The sequence below is a fragment of the Ascaphus truei genome, chromosome 21, assembly GCF_040206685.1.
Source record: "Ascaphus truei isolate aAscTru1 chromosome 21, aAscTru1.hap1, whole genome shotgun sequence".
Taxonomy (NCBI): Eukaryota; Metazoa; Chordata; class Amphibia; order Anura; family Ascaphidae; genus Ascaphus; species Ascaphus truei.
In genome coordinates, this window is record NC_134503.1 from 30,065,888 (window position 1) to 30,093,810 (window position 27,923).

Sequence of the window (27,923 nt, forward strand, 5' to 3'; positions counted from 1 at the left end):
GTTTGGAGGTTCTGTGTGTGTGCGAGGCTCAGAGCTGTGATAATAACTGATGCTCACAGAGGAAGGACACAGGGTTTGGGTTTGGAGGTTCTGTGTGTGTGCGAGGCTCAGAGCTGTGATAATAACTGATGCTCACAGAGGAAGGACACAGGGTTTGGGTTTGGAGGTTCTGTGTGTGTGCGAGGCTCAGAGCTGTGATAATAACTGATGCACACAGAGGAAGGACACAGGGTTTGGGTTTGGAGGTTCTGTGTGTGTGCGAGGCTCAGAGCTGTGATAATAACTGATGCTCACAGAGGAAGGACACAGGGTTTGGGTTTGGAGGTTCTGTGTGTGTGCGAGGCTCAGAGCTGTGATAATAACTGATGCACACAGAGGAAGCACACAGGGTTTGGAGGTTCTGTGTGTGCGAGAGGCCTAGTTTATGTAGACTTGTTTCTGGCTTCAGCCACTCTCAGGACTGAAGTGAAGGGTTAATTACAACTCTGTGTTAAATTTGTCACGGTTTACACTCATCACGCCATTGTGTCAGGGTCTCACTCATTACATGCCACAGTCGCACACTTGTGTTAATGTACCACAGCCTCCCACTCCTCACGTGTCAATAAACGACTCCTGCCACTGCCTCGCACTGCCATACAAAGTGTCCCCCTTATTAGGAGACGCCAGACCCGGCATTATCAGCCACAAGGCACATTCAGGCTCTTTATTCCCATCTCTTTTGACAGGGAGTCCCTACTGCGCAAAGTGATCCAGAGCTCATCTTCCAGCGGCACTTAGTATCAGAGACAGAACACGCTGCACTTAGCTGGGCCCCCCACCCCACAGGAACCGGTGACAGAAAACAGGCCCCTACTATCCTTCAAATGTGCAGTCCGGCCAAGAAAACATCCTTTACAATTTAACAGTCCAATTGGCTGCCTCAAATTAATCTAACCGTGTTAATTACCAAGATGTGGCTGCCTTTATTTAATAAGTAGTTACAAGTTCTTTGGGGGATTATCCCACCCGTCCTTATCAGAGAGCAAATAAAGATAAGGGACTCTTGTTGCACCCAGGGGCATCAGGCAATTGGGAGCAGCCTGAGGAAATCATACCCCCCCCCCCCCCAAAGTCTCAGCACATCCTGTTTAGACCGCGTCCATACTGCGTGTGCAGCGCGAACAAAAGGCCGTACCTCTATGAGGCCGGCCATAGAGCGCGCGATGAAGCGACAGATTTTTCGAAAGACAAATTTTTTCGTTTTTGGCGCACGGCGGCCGGGTCACGTGGGATGTTCAGCCAATGAGGGCAAACCGCTCGTGTGATGTCACGCGCTCTGTCGCATGCGCGCCCCCTATATCTGAGGCCTAACAAAAAGGTTTGTACGGGGGGAAAAGGCATTACCCAGGCGTGACCCCCAGCATAATACATAATACACTGCAAGGGCTCAGTCCCTGAAGCAGGTCAAATATATATATTATATATCCGTCATTCAGACAACAAACAAAACCAGAAGAGAAGTGCAGCCGTGACTTGCAGGACTGACAGTCTGACAAAAAGACGTTGTATAAAGATTGTAAAGAGCCACCCAAAGCTTCTGTGTAATTGTTACACAAAATGTCTAAAAATACTTCTATTTATAAGGGCGTCAGCTCCATGGAACCTAGTAACCATGTCACGGGCTTGCATTCCTTTTGGTCCTAGGAGAGAACGACCCTTTAACCTCAAAATACCCATTTGTCACCTTCCTCAGCATAAGCACCTGCAAACTGGATCTCACTTCAGAGGCGGTTACTCTTAGCGGGGATGTCTGGGTAAGAACAATGCCTTTCTAGCAGGTTCAAAATCCAGTGTTGCTCTCCTTGTGACCTTGGCCAAGGTCACCATCACCCTGTGGCTCCAAAATTAGACGGAGTTCTGCAGAGTTGGGACTCCTTGCTGTGCACATTGTCAATGCCATTATAACAAAATATACTTATTATAATAAAGGGGTGGCCCTTTGCTCAGCACTAACAGGGGGATTGTGTGGCACTGTGTTCATTCAGTGTGGTCCTATACGGGAATGCCACACATCTCCCTGACATGAGATGAGGACTGCACCGCTGGGCACGGCTTGTGCCATATCTCGGGCTCCCAGCCCCACAGCGCGGGGGCTCTTGCACAAAGTGTTGTCCTATTAACAGTCCGTTCACATCCCCGCCTCGTTTCCTGGCCCAGGAGGTGATTAATATTCCTGAGGCGGCAGAGCTGCACGCTGGGCAGCGCGTTCTGCTCGCAATGGATTAAGCAGAACAATGTCCTGCAACCACTTTGTGGCAGACAGTGCACCCGGTAGTAGGGTTACCTTCACACCGAGGTGTATGGGGAGGCTCTGGAGTGAGGACGAGGAAGGGGTTAAATGGGGCCTCTGCCATTTCTAGCTGATGACCCCTAATGTACCTGATGCTCTGAGACAGAGAGAGACAGAATGAGAAAGAATGACAGAGAGAGAGAGAATATGAGAGAGAGAATATGAAAGAGAGAATATGAGAGAGAGAGAGAGAATATGTGAGAGAGAGAATATGTGAGAGAGAGAGAGAGAGAGAGAATATGTGAGAGAGAGAGCGAGAGAAACATGAATATATGAAATAATATTCTTAACTTTGCACTCGCACACTCGCATGTACACAGATGTACACAGATGCACACAGACCACGGATACATACTGCTGACACTAGGCTTTTTCTGCTGATACCTGATAGTTTATTCCCTGTGCGCATTTGAAGGTCGCTTCACACCCATGACCCCACCCCGCATTCTGTAAACTGCCGTGGTGCTGACACGTCTTATTCCTAATCTCTGGGAAGTAACCATGTAATAAGTCTGAGATTTGTCTATAATGTGTAGGGAGTAGAATCTCCATCTGTTCCCCCCCATTCCCTCAACCAACCCACCTCTCACCCTCTCCTCATGGACAACCCCCTCTGCCTCCCCCCCCACCCATGATGTATCCCCCCCCCCACTTGAAAAGAGACAGACTAATCCTTAACCCCATGCATGCTGAAGCGCTGCAGGGGCCACCCTCATTCCTGGCAGGATTTGCGCACTCATGATTAACCCCTCCTCTGCCAGAGTCCTTAAAGAGAAGGGACTGACAAATACTAGAAGAGCCTATACAGTGCTGCAAGGTGGTAACGAGCCTCTTCTCTGCCAGTTTCAGACCCCCAGAGCACAGATTAACCCCTTATTTTCCATAGAGATACCTGCAGAGCACAGATTAACCCCTCCTTTGCCAGAGACCTGCAGAACAATACTTAACCCCACACCCAGTCAGAGACGCGCAGAGCGGCGATTAACGCTTTACCTGCCTGGGTGACCCATGCAGAGAAATAATTAACCCCTTTCCTGACAAAGACCGGCAGAGCGATGACGAACCCCTTCCCTGCCACGGTGATGCACACAGAGTAATGATTAACATCTCCCCTGCCAAAGAGACCTGCGGGTCCATTCATTAACCCCTTCCTGTGCCCGAGAGACCTGCATAGCGTGGGTGATCTCGTCCCTGCCAAAGACCTTCCGAGACAGGACTAACCCCTTCCCTGCCACAGACCTGTGGGGCAATAATTAACCCATTCCTTGCAGCACACTTTCAAGCCCTCCCAGAGACATCTACCTGGGCGGAAAATTAACCCTTTCCCCCAACAGACGACCCTGCATAACAATAGTAAATGAGTGGTGAGCCCAGCCACGCGGGGGTTAAGCCCGGCTCTGTGTCTGAGCATCTAGGCGACGCGCTGCCTAATGATCATAACAGAAGCCTCTCAGGCATATGCCGGATCTGGCCGCTGACAGCTGACGCTCTCAGCCCTGTGCCGAGTTGGCAACAACGCGGCGCTGCCTGAAAAACGGAGCCGCGTCCAGAGAGCGGGGGGGAGGCAAAGCTATTCATTAAATCTGATGAGAACTAATGGTGTCCGTCCCCTCCTCCCTTCGGTCATGGGACTGCAGCACAGACGGTGCCCGGGCAGTGCCCAGTGTAACTATCAGAGCAGCACAATCAAAGTCACACAGTATCTGGGTGCGCATGTGTGCACCGGCGTGTGCACCTGCGTATTAGTGCATTAATGTGTCTGCGTGTGTATCCGTGCAAGGTCAATGCATATTAGTGTGTCTACCATCTATATTTACACCAATATCTTTTTCTTCTATAGCACTGACAGTGTGCGCAGCGCTGTACTTAAAATTTTGCCGGCACAAAAAGCCCCTGCCCCAAAGAGCTTGCAATCTAATTTTGGTACCGGAGTAACAGATAACGTGACTTTTTATTCAACCCACACAGCAAGCAATAAATGAAACCTTTTGTAAACCATGTAACGATCTACGGGGCTACAAGTGATTGTGTTATAGCACCGGCGCACAGAGGAGCAGTGCGTGGGCGCATGGTGTGTGCCCCAGAGTATAAGACCCATTTTTAGGTGTTGCGTGGTGCACAGGTCAATCTTTCTCCCAAAGGCCGAAGTGTCGCTTGGGGAGGAGTTTGAGGCGGAGTTGGGATGGAAATAATTTGGATGAGAAAACGGCTCCACTTTGCTCGGCAGAAATGCAGCAAAAATTGTTAGACAACTTATTCTAGTCGTAAAAATAAATGCGAGTATACCTCCATTTGTATGAACATGGCGTCCACAGCACAATGAGAACATGCACCAAACATCTAGGCCCTGACAATTCCCCCCCTCTCCCCTCCGTCAGCCTCCCTGTGCCCCAGTTGATCTCATGTCCCCCCTCCTCTGCACCCCGGCAGCCTCATCCTCTGCCACGCCCAGCCTCCCTGTACCCTCTCCATCATACCCCGTCCCAGGCTCAGACCCGCTGTATCATACCCCCTGTCCCTGCCTCAGACCCGCTGACATACCCCCTGTACCAGCCTCAGACCCGCTGACATACCCCCTGTGCTTGCCTCAGACCCGCTGTATCATACCCCCTGTGCCTGCCTCAGACCCGCTGTATCATACCCCCCTGTGCCTGCCTCAGACCCGCTGTATCATACCCCCTGTGCCTGCCTCAGACCCGCTGTATCATACCCCCTGTGCCTGCCTCAGACCCGCTGTATCATACCCCCTGTGCCTGCCTCAGACCCGCTGTATCATACCCCCTGTGCCTGCCTCAGACCCGCTGTATCATACCCCCTGTGCCTGCCTCAGACCCGCTGTATCATACCCCCTGTGCCTGCCTCAGACCCGCTGTATCATACCCCCTGTGCCTGCCTCAGACCCGCTGTATCATACCCCCTGTGCCTGCCTCAGACCCGCTGTATCATACCCCCTGTGCCTGCCTCAGACCCGCTGTATCATACCCCCCTGTGCCTGCCCCAGACCCGCTGTATCATAACCCCCTGTGCCTGCCTCAGACCCGCTGTATCATACCCCCTGTGCCTGCCTCAGACCCGCTGTATCATACCCCCTGTGCCTGCCTCAGACCCGCTGTATCATACCCCCCTGTGCCTGCCCCAGACCCGCTGTATCATACCCCCTGTGCCTGCCTCAGACCCGCTGTATCATACCCCCTGTGCCTGCCTCAGACCCGCTGTATCATACCCCCTGTGCCTGCCTCAGACCCGCTGTATCATACCCCCTGTGCCTGCCTCAGACCCGCTGTATCATACCCCCTGTGCCTGCCTCAGACCCGCTGTATCATACCCCGTGCCTGCCTCAGACCCGCTGTATCATACCCCCTGTGCCTGCCTCAGACCCGCTGTATCATACCCCCTGTGCCTGCCTCAGACCCGCTGTATCATACCCCCTGTGCCTGCCTCAGACCCGCTGTATCATACCCCCTGTGCCTGCCTCAGACCCGCTGTATCATACGCCCTGTGCCTGCCTCAGACCCGCTGTATCATACTCCCTGTGCCTGCCTCAGACCCGCTGTATCATACCCCCTGTGCCTGCCTCAGACCCGCTGTATCATACCCCCTGTGCCTGCCTCAGACCCGCTGTATCATACCCCCTGTGCCTGCCTCAGACCCGCTGTATCATACCCCGTGCCTGCCTCAGACCCGCTGTATCATACCCCCTGTGCCTGCCTCAGACCCGCTGTATCATACCCCCTGTGCCTGCCTCAGACCCGCTGTATCATACCCCCTGTGCCTGCCTCAGTCCCGCTGTATCATACCCCCTGTGCCTGCCTCAGACCCGCTGTATCATACCCCCTGTGCCTGCCTCAGACCCGCTGTATCATACCCCCTGTGCCTGCCTCAGACCCGCTGTATCATACCCCCTGTGCCTGCCTCAGACCCGCTGTATCATACCCCCTGTGCCTGCCTCAGACCCGCTGCATCATACCCCCTGTGCCTGCCTCAGACCCGCTGTATCATACCCCCCTGTGCCTGCCCCAGACCCGCTGTATCATAACCCCCTGTGCCTGCCTCAGACCCGCTGTATCATACCCCCCTGTGCCTGCCCCAGACCCGCTGTATCATACCCCCTGTGCCTGCCTCAGACCCGCTGTATCATACCCCCTGTGCCTGCCTCAGACCCGCTGTTCTCTCCTCCCTTGGCTCCGGGAGTCAGAGCCATAATTAATAGCTTGTCTCATCAGGGAGAGATTAGCACATGAAGGAGCGCAGAACAACAATCCTTTTGCCATTACAGACGCCCTGAGCCTGGAACATTTGTTACCAGCAGCAAAGCGCCAATCCTAAAGCATTAACCCTCTCCCTGCCCCCCCCCCCCGCCCCTTTACAGCCGACAAGGTACCAAATCTCTACAAACAGCTGTCCCTGCACAGCGCTTCCCCGCAGTAATACACGAGGCATCATGGGAATAAGCACTACAGACAGAAAAGTAACATTAGGAAAAAAAGACCCTGCCCGAAGATCTCACAATCTGCGTGTGTGTGCCCAATACAGATACACAGTATATCTGTGTGCGCGTTTCTGGCACACAAACCTCAGACCCCATCTGGGGGCTTAGAAAAAGCAGTGGTACTGTGCCTGGCTTTATTTAAACCTCAGGGAAAGGGGGTTTCCATTTAGAAAGCTCTATGTAATATTGCGGATAAACAAATATATGTTCCTTTCATTCGCAAGTGAAGCCGTGGGTATGTAAAAAAGGGAGCAGTGGTACTCTGGGGTTGCAGTCACAGTACCCCATATATCAGGGGTGCACAAACTTCTTGCGCTGCGCCCCCCACCCCCGCCTGCTCCTCGACTGCGCCCCCCCCTTACCTTCAGCGAAGCGTCCAATGACGCTGCGGGGTCATGTGATGTCATGTCACGTGACCCGTGGCGTTGCCATGGAGACGCGTGAGCAAGGAGCTGGTGAGTACATTTATAGAGGCCTCGCGCTTAGCACGTGGCTTCTGTAACCCCAGCACTCCCCCCAATAAAGTCCATGGGTGGCGCGCCCCCCAGTTTGCGCACCGCAGTCATATATGATCCCACTTTAAAACACTGCTGTCACAGATGCACACCTGTGAGCACGCGACCTGCATACGGGACAAGGGTTAATACACACATCAAGCTGGCCCACTTTTCACCTTCTGCAAAGGTCCCTCAAATTAACATCTCCCCTAAATCCGTCCCCATATACCATCTGTCACAAACGGCACACAAGCAGCATGTGACTTAGGCTGCATCCACGTTGCTGCAGACCGTGCTTGGCACAATCAATTTAAGTCTGTCCGGCCACGCGCACGTACGCTCGAGGGTGCTTGCCGAGACAAATTAAATTGACTTTGAGGCGCGCTGAGGCGTCACATGACCTCCTTAGCCAATCAGCACCAGTCACTGTTTAGGCCACGCCCCCTCCCCACCCCCTATCCCCCTCACGCTTCCCAAAAAACTTGCTGGACAGTCCAACGCTCATGCTTGGAGAGTTAGCAATGTCCCTATTTGCAAGCATGAGCGCGGTCCGTGGCACGGGGGATGTAGCTTTAGGCTGAGTCTCTGCTGGCGCTGAGCGCACTCATGCTTGGAGAGCGCTCCAAGCATGAGCGCCCGGTGTCCTGCATTTACGCGCGTGGGGGGGGGGGGGGCTTTGCGGGTAGTAAAGTAGATTTTTTTGTTTATGTAAGCTCCGAGCGCGGGTGAGTGTGTGTGCCCGCGCCCGAGCGCGCGCACAGCGTGAGCGGGGACTTACATATATCTATATATGTAAGTAACCGCCACAAGCGCCGCCTTAGATATGCAGCCAGGGTTAATACACACGGCTACTTTAGCCAACTCTTTCTCCGCAAAGCACAAGGTACCCTGAATGAGTTAATATTTACCCTTTACTCAGATATAGATATAATTATCCGCTGTCACCACCAAAGATAATGCAAACACTATATTTGCCAGGGTCTTATGTCCCCGTTAATTATAGAATAAAACTATGCACTTGGCACACAAAAATTTGTTGTACCAAAATGTGTCAGAAAACGTAAATACTCTCTACAAAGCGTGCAACAGTTCAATCAAAGCCCACAGCATTACTCATCAAAGTTCAGCTTTAATATACAGAAATACGGTGCTTCGGTCACAGGAAGAGATTACTACAAGAACATACAGTTATAATAAATGCAGACAGTTTAATCAGATAAACAAAGAAGTCCTATGCGTTATCACTAAGCGTGTACGGTTTCTTCCTCACAAAAGGTCTGAGTATGGGACTTCATGTTTCTCGTTGACGTCAGACATTCCCTTAGTGGAAATCCAACTTATAATTAAAAAGTAAGGCTTTATAGTCTAAATTCCCTTCATTAACAACATAAGCGCACCCCTTTCATCAATCAGCTCAGGATCACATTTTTTTACCACTAAGAAAAAAAATAAACTTCTTTGGACATTTAAACTTTGCCTCAAAAAAAATATATATATAAAAAAACTTCATAACTTTGTTTCAATAATACTTTGAGAAACGCAATCTTCGCTGTTGAGTCTGTGTACTTAAGCTACACACGTGAATATAAAATATGACTACATAACGTCTATTTTATACATAGAAAACTCTGGTTTTTAGTATCATTCGTGTAATTGCAGTGGTTACAAATATTTGTTATTCTGTCGACTTGCGGTCCGGTGCTGGATTCCGTATTTAATAAACTTCAAACTTCTTTTGGAATACCTTCTTGGCCCTCGGTCTAGGAAATTTGGTCATGGCCGTTTCGCCGCAACCAAATGGCTGCCGGCACTTCAGCACTACTGACTCCGTCACGAACGTAAGCGCCTTACCCTAAAAAACCCTACCCCAAGCCCTTACCCTAAACCCCCCTACCCAAGCCCTTACCCTAAACCCCCCTACCCCTTAGCCTAAACCCCCCTACCCCAAGCCCTTAGCCTAAACCCCCCCTACCCCAAGCCCTTACATTAAACCCCCCTACCCAAGCCCTTACCCTAAAACCCCTTACCCCAAGCCCTTAGGCTAAAACCCCCTACCCCAAGGCCTTTCCCTAAAAACCCCTACCCCAAGGCCTTACCCTAAAACCCCCTACCCCAAGCCCTTACCCTAAAACCCCCTACCCCAAGCCCTTACCCTAAAAACCCTTACCCCAAGCCCTTACCCTAAAACCCCTTACCCCAAGCCCTTACCCTAGAACACCTTACCCCAAGCCCTTATCCTAATACCCCCTACCCCAACACCCCCAAACTCCTACCCTAACACCCCCAACCCTTACCTTAGAAGCGGCAGGGATTCCAGCGGCGGCAGGGGAGTCACGGCGGAGCACGGGCGGCCATTTGGTTGCGATGAAATGTCCCAATCCGCTTGGCCCCTCCCTCTGATATGCGCAGATCTTTCAGCGCACAATACTAGGCAGGACGACGCATCGTCGTGCAATAAAACGATATATGTATTATTAGGACAAATGAAACCAATGTTAACCTCTCAAGTGCCAGATCGACTGAAATACTTAATCATTTCTACCATATTCATTACAACTACCCTTTTCCTGAAGACAGACTTCCTCCCATTCCTCTAGTTCTAGAATATTTCCACATGAGGAAAATACTTCAATCCTGCAGCTTAATAACCCTGACAAACATTGAATTCATTTACCCTGGGAAGGAATTGAACCTACCACCTTGTATATCCAAGACCAACGTCTTACCCGCTGGGCCGTGCCTCTAGCATTGCGTGTCCCCGTGTGTTATTACATGACTAGCGCGCAGTTATACTCACCATGACAGAGACGTGTAAGACGTGGAGCTGTTCGTCCAGCTCCTGCGGTGGCTCCAGCATGGAGGTGGGGGTGGTGTGGGACGTGTGCTCTGTCCTCCGCAGGGACACGTGAAAGAAAAGGGTCCCGTTCTCCAGCCACTGCTGAGTCCAGTGCACCAAGGAGAGGTCCTCAAAGCTGCCAGACATCTCTGTAACGAGACATTCAGTATACAATGTAAGCGAGACATCCACACAGCCAGACCTAAAGTAACGAAACATCCCCAGTGAGACAGTCCCACTGCTAGACTGTAAATGAGACATCCACACAGCCAGACCTAAAGTAACGAAACATCCCCAGTGAGACAGTCCCACTGCTAGACCGTAAAGAGACATCCACACAGCCAGACCTAAAGTAACGAAACATCCCCAGTGAGACAGTCCCACTGCTAGACTGTAAATGAGACATCCACACAGCCAGACCTAAAGTAACGAAACATCCCCAGTGAGACAGTCCCACTGCTAGACCGTAAAGAGACATCCACACAGCCAGACCTAAAGTAACGAAACATCCCCAGTGAGACAGTCCCACTGCTAGACCATCAACATCAAAGACCATCCCACTTCCAGAAAACGGCTCCAGACTTGGCTCTTCGAAATCGCCTTTCCGAACCCGGATTGATTCTTCTCTCCACCTTTGGAGATTTAAAAAAGCGCATAGGAGTCGAGTTCGCTCTGTGTGCTCTATACAAGACATTGGGATAGACCGAAAATAACGAGACATCCACACTGCCAGTATGAAATAAACACATCAAGCGCAAAATACCTCTACATCAATAAGTGTAAAGAAGTGAAAATCTTTGTGGCCCGATCCTTTCCCTGAAAAAACTGTGAAAAGTGCTGCTGGAAAAATAAATAGACAGCTCCTTAGTCCAAGAAAGTCATATTCCAAACGAGAGAGAAGAGCAAACGCAACGAAGGGATATTGGAGAGAAAACCATTGTGATGTACATTCAGGTAAAAATAGGGCTCGGAATATACGGGGGAACGAGATGCTCTCACATGGAGCGGCTGGATTAAGGCACTGAATAGAAAAGGTATGTATCTCTGTAGTACGTCTCTCCTGTAGACGGTTCGTCCCGCACACATAAGGTGTTTCATGTGGAAAAGAAACAGGAGATCATTTATATAAGTAGTGGGAAATAATCTCGAACTCCTCACAAGCTAGTGATTCTTTTATGTTTTTAAGAAAAGCTTATGGAGCCAAATAGTATAGCCAAGTTCTCACGTGTAACTCTCTCCAAGCGGACAGTGTACGGGACGAACCGTCTACAGGAGAGACGTACTACAGAGATACATACCTTTTCTCTTCAGTGCCTTAAATCCAGGCGCTCCATGTGAGAGCAGCAGGTATCCCCGTATATTCAGAGTCCTGGTTTTACCTGAACGTACATCACTATGTTTCTCTCCCATTTCCCTTCGTTGCGTTTGCGCTGCTCTCTCGTTTGGTATACAATATGACTTTTCTGGACTAATCCACACTGCCAGACCTAGTCATGAGACATCCCCAGTGTGAGACAGCCACATTGCCAGACCTAAAGTAATAAGACTAGCTAAATTAGATTTATTTACATTAGAAAAGAGGCGTCTAAGAGGGGATATGATGACTATATACAAATATATTCAGGGACAATACAAGGAGCTTTCAAAAGAACTATTCATCCCACGGGCAGTACAAAGGACTCGGGCCATCCCTTAAGGTTGGAGGAAAGGGAATTTCACCAGCAACAAAGGAAAGGGTTCTTTACAGTAAGGGCAGTTACAGTGTGGGATTCATTACCCATGGAGACTGTGATGGCAGATACAATAGATTTATTCAAAAAAAGGTTGGACATCTTTTTAGATGGGAAAGGTATACAGGGATATACCAAATAAGTATACATGGGAAGGATGTTGATCCAGGGATTAATCCGATTGCCAATTCTTGGAGTCAGGAAGGAATTAATTTTTCCCCTTAATGGGGTTTTTGTTTGCCTTCCTCTGGATCATAAGTAAGTATAGATATAGGATAAAGTATCTGTTGTCTAAATTTAGCATAGGTTGAACTTGATGGACCTACGTCTTTTTCAACCTCATCTACTATGTAACTATGTAACTATGTAAGACATCCATACTGCCAGACCTAAAGTAACGAGACATCCCCAGTGTGAGACACACACATCTAAAGTAACGAGGCATCCCCAGTGTGAGACACCCATACTGCCAGACCTAAAGTAACGAGGCATCCCCAGTGTGACACACCCATACTGCCAGACCTAAAGTAACGAGGCATCCCCACTGTGAGACACCCATACTGCCAGACCTAAAGTAACGAGACATCCCCAGTGTGAGACACCCATACTGCCAGACCTAAAGTAACGAGACATCCCCAGTGTGAGACACCCATACTGCCAGACCTAAAGTAACGAGACATCCCCAGTGTGAGACACCCATACTGCCAGACCTAAAGTAGCGAGACATCCCCAGTGTGAGACACCCATACTGCCAGATCTAAAGTAACGAGACATCCCCAGTGTGAGACACCCACACTGCCAGACCTAAAGTAACGAGACATCCCCAGTGTGAGACACCCATACTGCCAGACCTAAAGTAACGAGACATCCCCAGTGTGAGACACCCATACTGCCAGACCTAAAGTAACGAGACATCCCCAGTGTGAGACACCCATACTGCCAGATCTAAAGTAACGAGACATCCCCAGTGTGAGACATCCATACTGCCAGACCTAAAGTAACGAGACATCCCCAGTGTGAGACATCCATACTGCCAGACCTAAAGTAACGAGACATCCCCAGTGTGAGACACCCATACTGCCAGACCTAAAGTAACGAGACATCCCCAGTGTGAGACATCCATACTGCCAGACCTAAAGTAACGAGACATCCCCAGTGTGAGACAGACACATCTAAAGTAACGAGGCATCCCCAGTGTGAGACACCCATACTGCCAGACCTAAAGTAACGAGACATCCCCAGTGTGAGACACCCATACTGCCAGACCTAAAGTAACGAGGCATCCCCAGTGTGAGACACCCATACTGCCAGACCTAAAGTAACGAGACATCCCCAGTGTGAGACACCCATACTGCCAGACCTAAAGTAACGAGACATCCCCAGTGTGAGACACCCATACTGCCAGACCTAAAGTAACGAGACATCCCCAGTGTGAGACACCCATACTGCCAGACCTAAAGTAACGAGACATCCCCAGTGTGAGACACCCATACTGCCAGACCTAAAGTAACGAGACATCCCCAGTGTGAGACATCCATACTGCCAGACCTAAAGTAACGAGACATCCCCAGTGTGAGACACCCATACTGCCAGACCTAAAGTAACGAGACATCCCCAGTGTGAGACACCCATACTGCCAGACCTAAAGTAACGAGACATCCCCAGTGTGAGACACCCATACTGCCAGACCTAAAGTAACGAGACATCCCCAGTGTGAGACAAAGGCCAATGTAAGCAGATATAAGGCAATAGAATGTTCAGAATGCTTACATTGGCCTTTGTCTATGTATTGGCCTGTCCTGTTTTTATTTCATCCTGTGTGCTGTTTTGGACACTTGTGAGAGACTTTGTAAGACTGTTCAAACTTCCCTATTGAATCCACCACTGCTGTGTAGACAGTGACGTCATTACACAGCGTCCCGCGACCGAGCGGCACCGTGGCACGCTGAGGGCACCCCAGCAAGCTGCGTTTTAACCTCTGTGCAGAGGATACACCTGCCGAGGTACAGGAGCAGCTTCATATCGGCCAGGAAGCAGGAGCGATTTCACCGAGCCCCAGTACCAGCTGCTGAACCTGGCTGCATGAAGGGAAATCCCCTTGGGAGTGAAAAGACTGACGTCCTGCCCCAGAATCAACTGAGCTGCAGCAGCAGAGGGAAGCAAGCACCTGAATCTACAGCTAACAGCTGCCGAGTGGTAAACAGTGTGATACACACTACATGCCTTTTACCAACTTTTTTCATGTACGCAGATATATTACCCCCTTTTTAATTCTATAATATATTGTTGAATTTGCTTAACTATTTGGCGTTGTGCGCTGTTTTCTTTTGTTTCCATCCCCAGTGTGAGACACCCATACTGCCAGACCTAAAGTAACGAGGCATCCCCAGTGTGAGACACCCATACTGCCAGACCTAAAGTAACGAGACATCCCCAGTGTGAGACATCCACACTGCCAGACCTAAAGTAACGAGACATCCCCAGTGTGAGACACCCATACTGCCAGACCTAAAGTAACGAGACATCCCCAGTGTGAGACACCCATACTGCAAGACCTAAAGTAACGAGACATCCCCAGTGTGAGACACCCATACTGCCAGACCTAAAGTAACGAGACTACAATTGTCATATACGTGCATAACTGATGTAAATAACGCATTTGTAACAGGCTCTATAGTCTCCCTGCTTGCACTAAGCTTCGGAACAGATAGGGAGCCGGTATTGCTGTTCAGGACGTGCTGACAGGCGCATGCGCTAGCTGTCTTTTGCCTATTGGGCGATATGTCCTTACTCTCGAGTGTACTTAAAGTGAGTGTCCCTAAAGCAAGGTATGCCTGTATACTGTATATGTGTGGTGTGTATATATAAAACAATTAGCTCACAATTGCCAAGTGCACACATCAAATAGTATAACAAAGATACTTCACCAAAATCAAATGACATGGGAAGGCGACAGCACTACAGGTACATGGAAAAAGGGTATTTAATCCATATCCACAGGTATGCAAAGTTTCAGGGCCCTTTCGTCAGGACGGTACAGGATTAAATACTCTATTTCGTGTGTGTGTGTGTGTGTGTGTGTGTGTGTGTGTGTGTGTGTGTGTGTGTGTGTGTGTGTGTGTGTGTGTGTGTGTGTGTGTGTGTGTGTGTGCGCTGTAGGGTGACAGTGCAGCATTAGCATTGTTATTATTGCTATTCTCATTACATTTTATTGGAAATGTAATTGCAGTTTAATTACTAATGAAGGAAAACAAAAAGATTTAGACGGGAGAGAGTAGACCCTCCACCACACACACACACCCACACACACCCACACACACCCACAACCCCACCCCAAAGTATCAGTGACACCAATTGATTTGAGAAGTGCTTATAGGAGCAGCGAGGGGAGGAGTTACAGGAATCAGCGAGGGGAGGAGTTACAGGAATCAGCGAGGGGATGCGTTACAGGAATCAGCGAGGGGAGGCGTTACAGGAATCAGCGAGGGGAGGCGTTACAGGAATCAGCGAGGGGAGGAGTTACAGGAATCAGCGAGGGGAGGAGTTACAGGAATCAGCGAGGGGAGGAGTTACAGGAATCAGCAAGGGGAGGAGTTACAGGAATCAGCAAGGGGAGGAGTTACAGGAATCAGCGAGGGGAGGAGTTACAGGAATCAGCGAGGGGAGGAGTTACAGGAATCAGCGAGGGGAGGCGGTGCAGGGAGCAGTTATAGCAGGGGCGGGCAACTCCAGTCCTCAAGGGCCAACAACAGGTCGGGTTTTCAGGATATCCCTGCTTCAGCACAGGTGCAAGCAAAGACTGAGCCACCTGTGCTGAAGAAGGGATATCCTAAAAACCTGCCCTGTTGGTGGACCCTGAGGACCGAGTTGCCTACTCCTGGGTTATAGGATCAGCTAGGGCGCGCAATCTTTTCCCCCTTTCTGCTCTCCTCCTCACGATTCAACCCCACCCTCCCCCCTCGACTCCGGCGGCAAATGACGTAGCGGGGTCATGGGATGTGGCCATGGCAACGTCACGTGACCCCGTCTGCGTCATTTGACGCCGGGTTACCATGACGATGCATTGCTAGAAACCAAGGTAAGTTAGTTACAGAGGCCTCCCGCTGTCCCCAGCATTTAATTTAAATGCCTTGAGGGAGAGAAGGGGACCTCTAACTGCTGCACCCCACCCAGAAACTCTCATGTCCCCTTGGGGTGTCACACACCCCAGTTTGTGCACCCTTGAGCTAGGGGAGCAGGTACAGGGATCAGTTGTAAGATGCAGTTATATGGAGCAGTGAGGGGATTAGCTGCTCTGCAGTGTAATAGGACATCTCACAGTTTGCGTCCGACTCTCTCTGCGCCAGTTAGATCCTCCAGGTCCGAGGCGGCGTTAACCTCTGTGCCTGAGAGATCAGAGAACAAGTTTCATACAATCCAACACAAACTGCTGTAACCTGTGACATTAGCACCCCCGCTCTCTCCCTCTCCGACCCTTGCACTTCCCGGTGCCGAAGAACATTTTAGCCCCATTGCTCTGAAATGAGCGATCTGTTCCCCAGCACTAGGACGCTGCTTCAGAGCACTTCTCTCTTCATTCTGGCCATCTCCCCCTGTCCCCATTCTCTCTCCATCCCTCCTCCTCTTCCTCATCTCTCTTCTGTGCCTGTCATTCCTCCTCAGCTTTCCTAATGAAAGCAGACACTAACAGAGAAATACGGCTCCATTAATCCTGGGTTCATTAATAAAACGATTATCCGGCAGGGTTACGGGTGGAGAGAGGGGGGTGTATGGAAACAGCACTCTCCCTCCACTCCCCTCTTCCTCATCCCTCACTTTTTCCATGTGAACACACATTGGTGAGTGACATACCGCACAGGGTGCTATAACACCGCAGAACAATGTATTGCGGGTCTCTCTGGCAGGGAAGGGAAGGGGTTAATGACACTTCTGCTATTTCTAGTTGCTGACCCCTAATGCACCTGATGCTTCTTAACCACTGCACATATCCACTAACACACTGATACACACAGAGGCACACATACGCACTAATGCATATTCAGACACTGATGCACACAGCCAGACAGAAGGACAGTAGCGATGGATCAGAGTGGGGACGGACAGAAAGACAGTAGCAGAGAAGCAACAGATAAGAATGGGGATGGACAGGACAGCAGGAGAGAGAAGTGACAGATCAGAATGGCGACGGACAGTATGAGAGAAGCGACAGATCAGAGTGGGAACAGACAGCACAGTAGGAGAGAGAAGCGACAGATCAGAATGGGGACGGACAGTATGAGAGAAGCGACAGATCAGAGTGGGGACGGACAGCACAGTAGGAGAGAGAATTGACAGATCAGAATGGGGACGGAAAGGACAGTAGAAGAGAGAGAAGCGGTAGATCAGAGTGGGGACAGATAGGACAGTAGAAGAGAGAGAAGCGATAGATCAGAGTGGGGACAGATAGGACAGTAGAAGAGAGAGAAGGGATAGATCAGAGTGGGGACGGACAGGACAGTAGAAGAGAGAGAAGGGATAGATCAGAGTGGGGACGGACAGGACAGTAGAAGAGAGAAGCGATAGATCAGAGTGGGGACGGACAGGACAGTAGAAGAGAGAAGCGATAGATCAGAGTGGGGACGGACAGGACAGTAGAAGAGAGAGAAGGGATAGATCAGAGTGGGGACAGATAGGACAGTAGAAGAGAGAAGCGATAGATCAGAGTGGGGACGGACAGGACAGTAGAAGAGAGAAGCGATAGATCAGAGTGGGGACGGACAGGACAGTAGAAGAGAGAGAAGCGATAGATCAGAGTGGGGACGGACAGGACAGTAGAAGAGAGAGAAGCGATAGATCAGAGTGGGGACGGACAGGACAGTAGAAGAGAGAGAAGCGATAGATCAGAGTGGGGACGGACAGGACAGTAGAAGAGAGAGAAGCGATAGATCAGAGTGGGGACGGACAGGACAGTAGAAGAGAGAGAAGCGATAGATCAGAGTGGGGACGGACAGGACAGTAGAAAAGAGAGAAGGGATAGATCAGAGTGGGGACGGACAGGACAGTAGAAGAGAGAGAAGGGATAGATCAGAGTGGGGACGGACAGGACAGTAGAAGAGAGAGAAGGGATAGATCAGAGTGGGGACGGACAGGACAGTAGGAGAGAGAAGCGATAGATCAGAGTGGGGACGGACAGGACAGTAGGAGAGAGAGAAGCGATAGATCAGAGTGGGGACAGATAGGACAGTAGAAGAGAGAAGCGATAGATCAGAGTGGGGACGGACAGGACAGTAGAAGAAAGAAGCGATAGATCAGAGTGGGGACGGACAGGACAGTAGAAGAGAGAGAAGGGATAGATCAGAGTGGGGACAGATAGGACAGTAGAAGAGAGAAGCGATAGATCAGAGTGGGGACGGACAGGACAGTAGAAGAGAGAAGCGATAGATCAGAGTGGGGACGGACAGGACAGTAGAAGAGAGAGAAGCGATAGATCAGAGTGGGGACAGATAGGACAGTAGAAGAGAGAGAAGCGATAGATCAGAGTGGGGACAGATAGGACAGTAGAAGAGAGAGAAGGGATAGATCAGAGTGGGGACGGACAGGACAGTAGAAGAGAGAGAAGCGATAGATCAGAGTGGGGACAGATAGGACAGTAGAAGAGAGAAGCGATAGATCAGAGTGGGGACGGACAGGACAGTAGAAGAGAGAAGCGATAGATCAGAGTGGGGACGGAAAGGACAGTAGAAGAGAGAGAAGGGATAGATCAGAGTGGGGACAGATAGGACAGTAGAAGAGAGAAGCGATAGATCAGAGTGGGGACGGACAGGACAGTAGAAGAGAGAAGCGATAGATCAGAGTGGGGACGGACAGGACAGTAGAAGAGAGAGAAGCGATAGATCAGAGTGGGGACGGACAGGACAGTAGAAGCGATAGATCAGAGTGGGGACGGACAGGACAGTAGAAGAGAGAGAAGCGATAGATCAGAGTGGGGACGGACAGGACAGTAGAAGAGAGAGAAGCGATAGATCAGAGTGGGGACGGACAGGACAGTAGAAGAGAGAGAAGCGATAGATCAGAGTAGGGACGGACAGGACAGTAGAAGAGAGAGAAGCGATAGATCAGAGTGGGGACGGACAGGACAGTAGAAGAGAGAGAAGGGATAGATCAGAGTGGGGACGGACAGGACAGTAGAAGAGAGAGAAGGGATAGATCAGAGTGGGGACGGACAGGACAGTAGAAGAGAGAGAAGGGATAGATCAGAGTGGGGACGGACAGGACAGTAGAAGAGAGAGAAGGGATAGATCAGAGTGGGGACGGACAGGACAGTAGAAGAGAGAGAAGGGATAGATCAGAGTGTTGACAGACAGGACAGTAGAAGAGAGAAGCGATAGATCAGAGTGGGGACGGACAGGACAGTAGAAGAGAGAGAAGCGATAGATCAGAGTGGGGACGGACAGGACAGTAGGAGAGAGAGAAGCGATAGATCAGAGTGGGGACGGACAGGACAGTAGGAGAGAGAAGCGATAGATCAGAGTGGGGACGGACAGGACAGTAGGAGAGAAGTGACAGATCAGGGAGTGGATGAAGAGAAAAAGAGAGAAGTGACAGACCAATGTGTGGATGGATAGAAAGCGTAGCAGAGAGAAGTGATATATTAGTGTGTGGATGAACAGGAAGAGAGAAGAGCAGAGGAGTAATAGACCAGCGTGTGGATGGATAGAAGGAGAATGAAGCAAAGATAAGCGATAGATCAGTGATTGGATAGGCACACGGAGAAAGCAGTAGAGGGGAGTGATAGACTGAGAGATGGATGTGGACAGAGGAGCACAGTGTTATAACTAGCAGACTCAGACGTATTGTGGAGGAGTTATGATCCCGCTCTGTTCCCTCTCTCCATCTCCCTCTCCCTGCCTCTGGCGTCTCTCCTGGCGTCCTTGGCAAGGCCGTAACTCTCTCCAAACATCCTCTTCATGCAGATAAACTGGAGTTTTAAAACCAGAATTGATTTTTTTTTTGCCTGACTGAAGATGAAACTACCGGGACAATGGAAATGTTTCCTGTCTATTCAGAGCCCAGACCGCCTCCGCTCACTCCGCCATGCAATCTCTGGAGTACTCTGCAATACTATGGCCCCACAGATCTTTTTGGTCCCATTTTGTAGCTGAAAGCTTCTTTGTGCAGAACAGCAAATTAACCCCAGATCCATACAGTTTGAGTGGCAAGTCTCTTTACCCCTGTCCACCGGGTGCTCATGAAACTTCTGCTTTGACATCCCATCCATGAATTACTGTTCAGACCCTCCCCATGTAACAATGTCAGCAATTCATTGAGATTTCTCCTCCTGTCCCTACACAACACTGATCCATCCACTACTCTCTCCTCCTGTCCACCCTCATTAAATCTTTCTTCCCTCCTATCCATACACTAATCTATCTCTCACTTTAGATCTGCCGCTGGAGTTGCAATAAGGTTACTCAGCCATGTAACACCTTCACACCATGTCTAGCAGTTCTTGCATACTGTAAGATGCCTGTACAGGCTTTGAAAATGTACAGTAGGCCTCAAATCCTTAGCGTGTAAAAGGACACAGTGTATCCCCTACCTTTATTAAAGGTTGGATACAGCTTAAAGCCGAGATCAGAATACAGCCCTGCTCTCCGCAACTTCCCCCTCACACATCTCTCATACCCCCCCTCGACCTCCTTTCCCCAATCCCTTCTACCCCCATTTCCCTCGTACCACCCCCCCATCTGTCCCTCAATCTTCCTCGCTCTCCTTTCTCCATCAATGCTGCAGTGATCCCATGTGCGTGATAAAGCAATATTTAGGATATCACAAGCACAAGAGGATTGAGCAACTGCTACAAGGGAGCAGGACGTGAATTGGCCTGATCTGTAATGTACTGGTGTGTGGTGGGGAGGAGGGGGTAGATCATTCTTGGTATGTGGTCCTAGTTACTGACCTGTAATGTACTGGTGTGTGGTGGGGAGGAGGGGGTAGATCATTCTTGGTATGTGGTCCTAGTTACTGACCTGTAATGTACTGGTGTGTGGTGGGGAGGAGGGGGTAGATCATTCTTGGTATGTGGTCCTAGTTACTGAGCTGTAATGTACTGGTGTGTGGTGGGGAGGAGGGGGTAGATCATTCTTGGTATGTGGTCCTAGTTACTGAGCTGTAATGTACTGGTGTGTGGTGGGGAGGAGGGGGTAGATCATTCTTGGTATGTGGTCCTAGTTACTGAGCTAGTAATGATGTTTTGCTACCACCTGATTCTTCAAGAAGTCAGGTTGATATAAAATGTATTGATTCAGCACCTGGTTATTCAGTGTATTTTACTTACACTCTGCTCAGCAAGCAGGGGAAAGATGTACAGAGGCACGGAAAGCTTGTCACGAGACAATGTTTGGGTTCAGAAAACCCTTTATTGGGTAAATTATCGTAAAAGATGCATACTGTATTCTGAGCCCCAGCTCCAGACACTCTGTATAATTTGTCTATAAACATCGAATAACCAATGAATGAATCAGCTCTTCAACCAATTGTGTGTTCTGTTCTGCTAATTGTTTTGTTGTGTGATTCAAATGAGGAGCCTCCTTGTGGTTGGGGGTCCTGTCCTTTGAAGTGGGAGACACTAGCTGGAGAAGCAGTACAGCTGTGACAAAGCAGCCCATAGAATGTGCCATATTTAGGATCCCTGTGTGTCTATCTAATGCAATACTGAATTGCTTTTAGTGCATTCGCTGCCATCACCTCTGTATGCCATGGACCCACTACTCTTTCAGTGAAGCACTACCTCACATTTGCCATCAACCTCCAACCCCACAGCTTCAGCGCATTACCTCTTGTTCATTCTAGTATTCATCCATGTTCCAATAATGCTTCAGTATTAATACCAGCAATGCATCAAAACTTTCCCCTCTAATAGACTTTCCTACCATCTCTCCTTCCTTTGTCTCAAATCATCCTCTCCTTCCAACAACATACCCCCTTGTATCGGACATCAAACACGACAGGGAAACTCTGGTAAGGCGGTACAGTGTGGCTGCAATATTATGCTGGGATCGGATACTTCCAATATAATGAATGTCAGTGGAAATGCCAAAGGAAAAAAAAAAAGCAGTGGTACCATGCCCTTAGTAACACCAGCTTAAATGGGTGTCGTGTACTGAAGCAGACCTCTTAGGCTGCGCTTATTGTCCCGGCTATGGCGATTTAATCCGTCGTGTGCGCCTATAGTTGTCGCGACCAAAATCGCTGAAGGCAATGGAAATTGATTTTTTCGGCGACCGCCACGTGACGTAAGTGGTTCTGCCAATGAAGGCGAACCACTCACGGCGACACCCCGTCCCCCCGGTCGCCATCTTGTCTCCTACAATATAAGCAGAAATCGCAATTACAATGGCGACAGATGACGTCACGCCGCCACGACTATACGCGCAGCCTTATTCTGTATATAAGGCCGTGAGAGCTGGTGTGCTGCTGATACAATGTTCCCAACATGTAATAATGTGTGTGATCACATCACCATGCACAAGACATACTGTGGGAGATGCTGAATCAGTACCTGCTATGGGTCTGTCACAGAATAGGACGCTTTGCATGACGCAGTGACATTTCTCTCTAACTGCTAATGGCTGCGTTAAACTTAAGAAGCTCGTTAACCGGGTTTCTTATATCTGATGCAGATTGTTAGCCAGGGAGAGTGGCGCCTGGGAAAGTTTTTTGGGAAAAAGAGGAACAGCTGAGAGAGGCAGAACAATGTATTATCAATAGATTGTGCAACTCCTCTCATACTCCTCCTATTGCTCCATATAAGTCCTATTACACAATATAAGTTCTCCCCTATAACTCCTCCTTTTACCCCATATACCCCACCCTATAACTCCTCCTATACCCCATATAACCACTCCCTATAAAACTCTTCCTATTACTCCATATAACAACTCGCTTATAACTCCTCGAATTACTCCATATAAACGCTCCCTATAACTCCTCCTATTACTCCATATAACCGCTCCCTATAACTCCTATTACTCCATATAACCGCTCCCTATAACTCCTCCTATTACCTCTCCCTATAACTCCATATATAGCTCCCTATAACTCCTCCTCTTGCTCCATATACTTTGGTCCTAGGATTATTAAATCGGCTGTGCAAAGCAAAGGGTCACTGGTATTTGCCTGATGCAATGACAATAACGTTGAACTCCAGTAGAAAAGCAGGGGCACCTTAAAAACATGGGAAGTCTTCTAAAAGGAGCTTTGAAAATCACACAAGGACACAGGAACTCAAATATAACCAACTTCCAGGCTCAAACTCTAATTTGATCCACGATAGATGGGCTTGAGGAATTTAGTGCTGGGATAATTGTCTATGAAGTGGATAAGCCTGGTCTGAATTCAGTGTAAGCTTGTGCCCTTGAGAAAGTCACCTTTGGGCCATATTTACCAAGAAATGCTGCTCCACACAACACCTTGCTAGCTGAAGGACATTGCCTGAAGGGCCATATTTGCTAAGCTGTGCTGGAAGGGGTCGTATGGAGCAACACTGCTTCGTAAATATGGTCCTTTTTCTCCCTGAGCCTTAGACACAGACATTAGATTGCAAGCTTTTCAGGGACATGAACCCACAAAATTCTATGAACAGCACTAAATAGTAGAAAATAATATAATGATTGTATGCGTTGGGGAGGAAAAATGACAGTGGTCACGTCGCTGCCTTTGAAGTGGCCAAACCACAATTAGATTGTAAGCTGTACACGTCAGGCACCTGTGACTTACATATTCTACCTACTGCACTCCATAAACAGCAGCGCCAAGAGAAAAACAAACATGTTCATGCATTGTGGCGAGATCTTATGCACTTCATACTTCCACATCTCTCAGATAACACCTCTTCACACCCAACCACACAACATCGTGACTACCAGCTGCGTAACAGCCTATTAATAGTATATATTTAACCCTGCCCATGCCAAGTGGGACTTAAGGGGATACACTGTCCCCCCTTTGATCCCTCCCCAGAAGGAGATTTCTCCGCTCACTTGCCGGACGTGACTACGCCCCCATTTCAGACATGCCGAGCCAATGCTATGCTCACACCTTCAAAACAGGGTTAACTGACTTAATTTGACCTCAAGAAGGCAGGAAATGAATTCTATAGGACATATACATAAATACACACCACATCCAGGTCAGATACACAAACACGTTACTGTACATATTCATAAATACACACCACATCCAGGTCAGATACACAAACACGTTACTGTACATATTCATAAATACACACCACATCCAGGTCAGATACACAAACACGTTACTGTACATATTCATAAATACACAGGTCTCTTTGAAATGAAATAAGTGAATTAATATAACAGGCACGTTGGTCCTCTTTGGGACATTTATTAAGGTGCAAACATTGATAAGAGAGGTAAAATATATAATATATAATATATATATATATATATATATACACACACATACACACACACACACACACACACACCAGTGAGCCGGCATGTCGATTTTTCTCAATAACCTTTTTATCACAACACCTTGTGTGCCTGCTTTGGCTCTATTTGTTATACTTGTTGTTGCAGATTATTGCACCCAGGCGGTTTGTTAGTGGAGTGCCACTACATACACACAGAAAATTACATATATTTTGTGGTTTCTGATTTTTTCTTTTTTGCATACATTTTGCTATAGAGATATAAAAATGCATTTATTCAAAACAGTGAAAACAGACTTAATGACAGACCATGGGACATTACATCGGATGCCAGAAAATCTTACATAGCAGATCTCTCTAATTCTACAAAAATAAAAGACCACACACACACACACACACACACACACACACACACACACACACACACACACACACACCTTAAAAGATGATATGTACTGAAGAGATCAACACTTAGTAGGTTAAATGCATTGTAGCCAAATACATTTTAACCCATTCATTACCAGCAACACATTGTTCATTAAAGTAGCATGGCTTAGAGGGGAGACCCTCTCTGTGAGGGCTGGTGGGGGGGGGGGGGCAGATGGTTGCACATTTCCACTGCTAGAGGAGTCTGCAGAGCATCGCACACAGAAGTTTGATACCCTTTGTGGTTCTTTACACAGGATTACTGTTTAATGTCTTTAGAGGCAGCATCTGCATCTTTGTCCTTCGCCCCACTAAACGTCACATTCTGCATGGTGCTGCCTCCAGTACAGGATCACATCTACCCATCCGGCTACTTCCAAGGGGCAGCTGACACTTGTTACTCAGTTACTGTCTCACACACAGAGCATGGGTAGACTCAAGCTCACCTGCCCTGACACTTCACCACCTGCCCCCCCCCCCCAACACCTCTCGCAACCTGCACCCCCCAACACTTCAAGCAACCTGCCCCCCCCACACCTCTCGCAACCTGCACCCCCCAACACTTCAAGCAACCTGCCCCCCCCCCCACACCTCTCGCAACCTGCATCCCCCAACACCTCTCGCAACCTGCACCCCCCAACACCTCTCGCAACCTGTACCCCCCAACACCTCTCGCAACCTGCACCCCCCAACACCTCTCGCAACCTACACCCCCCCAACCTCTCGCAACCTGTACCCCCCCCAACACTTCAAGCAACCTGCCCCCCCACACCTCTCGCAACCTGCCCCCCCCCCACACCTCTCGCAACCTGCCCCCCCCCACACCTCTCGCAACCGGCACCCCCCCACTTCTCACAACCTGCCCCCCCACACCTCTCGCAACCTGCACCCCCCCAACACCTCTCGCAACCTGCACCCCCCCCCACACCTCTCACAACCTGCACCCCTCCCACACCTCTCACAACCTGCAACCCCCAACACCTCTCGCAAACTGCACCCCCCCAACACCTCTCGCAACCTGCACCCCCCAACAACTCTCACAACCTGCACCTCAGACACTTCTCACAACCTGCCCCCCCCAACACCTCTTGCAACCGCTGCACCCGAGAATGAGCTCAAATTATTATTTTCCTCCTGATGATCAGTCACAGACCCCTGATTAAATGCTCCATGATACCTAGTCAACTGCCCCAACATCGGCCCTACGAAATACTCCATCACCTCTCCCACCCGCCCCATGATATCGCCCCCGAGCACTGCAGATCAGGGCAATTTAATTAAAGACAACTTAACTGTCACATCTTACCGGTCCTCTTTCCCCGGTCCTGTCCTCCCCATCCTCGCTCCCTCCCCTCGGTCCTGTCTCCCTCTCCCCCCAGTCCTGTCCTCCCATCTCTCCCCGGTCCTGTCTCCCCCATCTCTCCCCCCAGTCCTGTCTCCCCCATCTCTCCCCCCCCCCCGGTCCTGTCGCCCCCATCTCTCCCTCCCTCAGTCCTGTCTCCCTCTCCCCCCCATCTCTCCCTCTGTCCTGTCTCCCCCCCCCCAGTTCTGTCTCCCCATCTCTCCCTCCCGGTCCTTTCTCCCTCTCCCCCCGGTCCTGTCCGCCCCATCTCTCCCTCCCGGTCCTTTCTCCCTCTCCCCCCGGTCCTGTCCGCCCCATCTCTCCCTCCCTCAGTCCTGTCTCCTCTCCCCCCCCCCATCTCTCCCTCTGTCCTGTCTCCCTATCCCCCCCCCATCTCTCCCTCTGTCCTGTCTCCCTATCCCCCCCCCCCAGTTATGTCTCCCTCTCCCCCCCACCGGTCCTGTCGCCCCCATCTCTCCCTCATCTCTCCCTCCCGGTCCTTTCTCTCTCTCCCCCCCCCCCCGGTCCTGTCCTCCCCATCTCTCCCCCCCCCCCCAGTTCTGTCTCCCACTCCCCCCCCCGTTTTGTCCTCCCCATCTCTCCCTCAGTCCTGTCTCCCTCTCCCCCCCAGTCCTGTCTCCCTCTCCCCCCCAGTCCTGTCTCCCTCTCCCCCCCGGTCCTGTCCTCCCCATCTGTCCCCCGGTCCTTTCTCCTTCTCCATCCCCCCAGTCATCGGTCCTCGCTCCCTCCCCTCGGTCCTGTCCTCCCCATCTCTCCGTCCCCAGTCCTGTCTCCCTCTCCCCCCCAGTCTTGTCCACCCCATCTCCCTCCTCCCGGTCTTCGCTCCCATCTCCCCCCGGTCCTGTCCGTGCTCCCCCCGGTCCTTTCTCCCTCTCCCCCCGCTCCCTCACCCAGGGTGAAGTACGGCGGCTCGGTGTTGTGCAGATCGTCCCTCACGGACACGCTCCCGGGCGCCTCGCTGCGGACGTGCAGGGGAAGGCGGGAATCCCCCGGTGCGGCTCCGCTCCCGCTCAGCTCCCGCTCTCTCAGCGCCGGCAGCGTGGACACGGTGACCAGCCTGAGGCGGCACGGCGGCGGAGCCCCCCCGGGAGGGGGGGAGGAGGAGGAGGCGCGGGCCGGGCCGGGGAGAGCGCCCAGGATCCCGGCACAGAGCACACACACGGCGGCCGGGAGCAGCATGGGAAGGGGAGGGGGCCCGGCCCGGGTCCGGTGTCAGCTTCGGTTGGAGCTCCGGGCGGACGGGAAGCCGCTAACTAACCGCGCGCGACCCCGGGCCACGCCCCCTCCCTTAACTATATGTATCCCGGCAACGGCCAATCAGCGAGCGACCTCATCCTGCCTCGCGAACGCCCGCTTACTCCCGGGCTCCTGGCGACGGCCAATCAGCGGCGGCCTCATCCTGCTTTGCGGACATCCCCTTTAACGCTATGTCTCCCGGCAACGGCCAATCGGCGGCCGGGCGCGGCAGCCCCTGTGACACGCCCACTACCTCTCCCTGCTGGTGCTGCCTGAAACCTGAGAAACCTGAGAAACAGCTATAACTCCTGTGTAACCTACACCAAAAAAGGGTGATCAGTGAGATAATATATGTGAAATACAAATAAATACAGCAGTTCTACACCCTTTAAAGGACTGTCTAGGTCCAATGTAGTCTTGCGTTGTCTTCCAGGTAAGGGGAGCGCTGTAGTTCTCAAGGTGATATGTAAAAATAAGAAAAAATACTATTCCACTGGTACCTATACACTACCGCCTATACAGTGCTGTACTGCCTGCACCTATACACTACCGCCTATACCTATACACTACCTCCTATACAT

The 27,923-nt window shown here is 50.4% G+C and overlaps 1 protein-coding gene across 1 annotated transcript in view; it reads right to left on the reverse strand.

The window, feature by feature from the left end:
• Positions 1 to 27,394, reverse strand: part of ASTN2 (astrotactin 2) — a 440,720-nt gene extending 413,326 nt beyond the window's left edge. Inside the window, 2 exon segments of the mRNA XM_075579436.1 lie at positions 10,116 to 10,303; positions 26,997 to 27,394. Of these exon segments, the coding sequence (XP_075435551.1) occupies positions 10,116 to 10,303; positions 26,997 to 27,285 (477 nt within the window). The 5' untranslated portion in view covers positions 27,286 to 27,394.
• Positions 27,395 to 27,923: the final 529 nt, after the last annotated feature.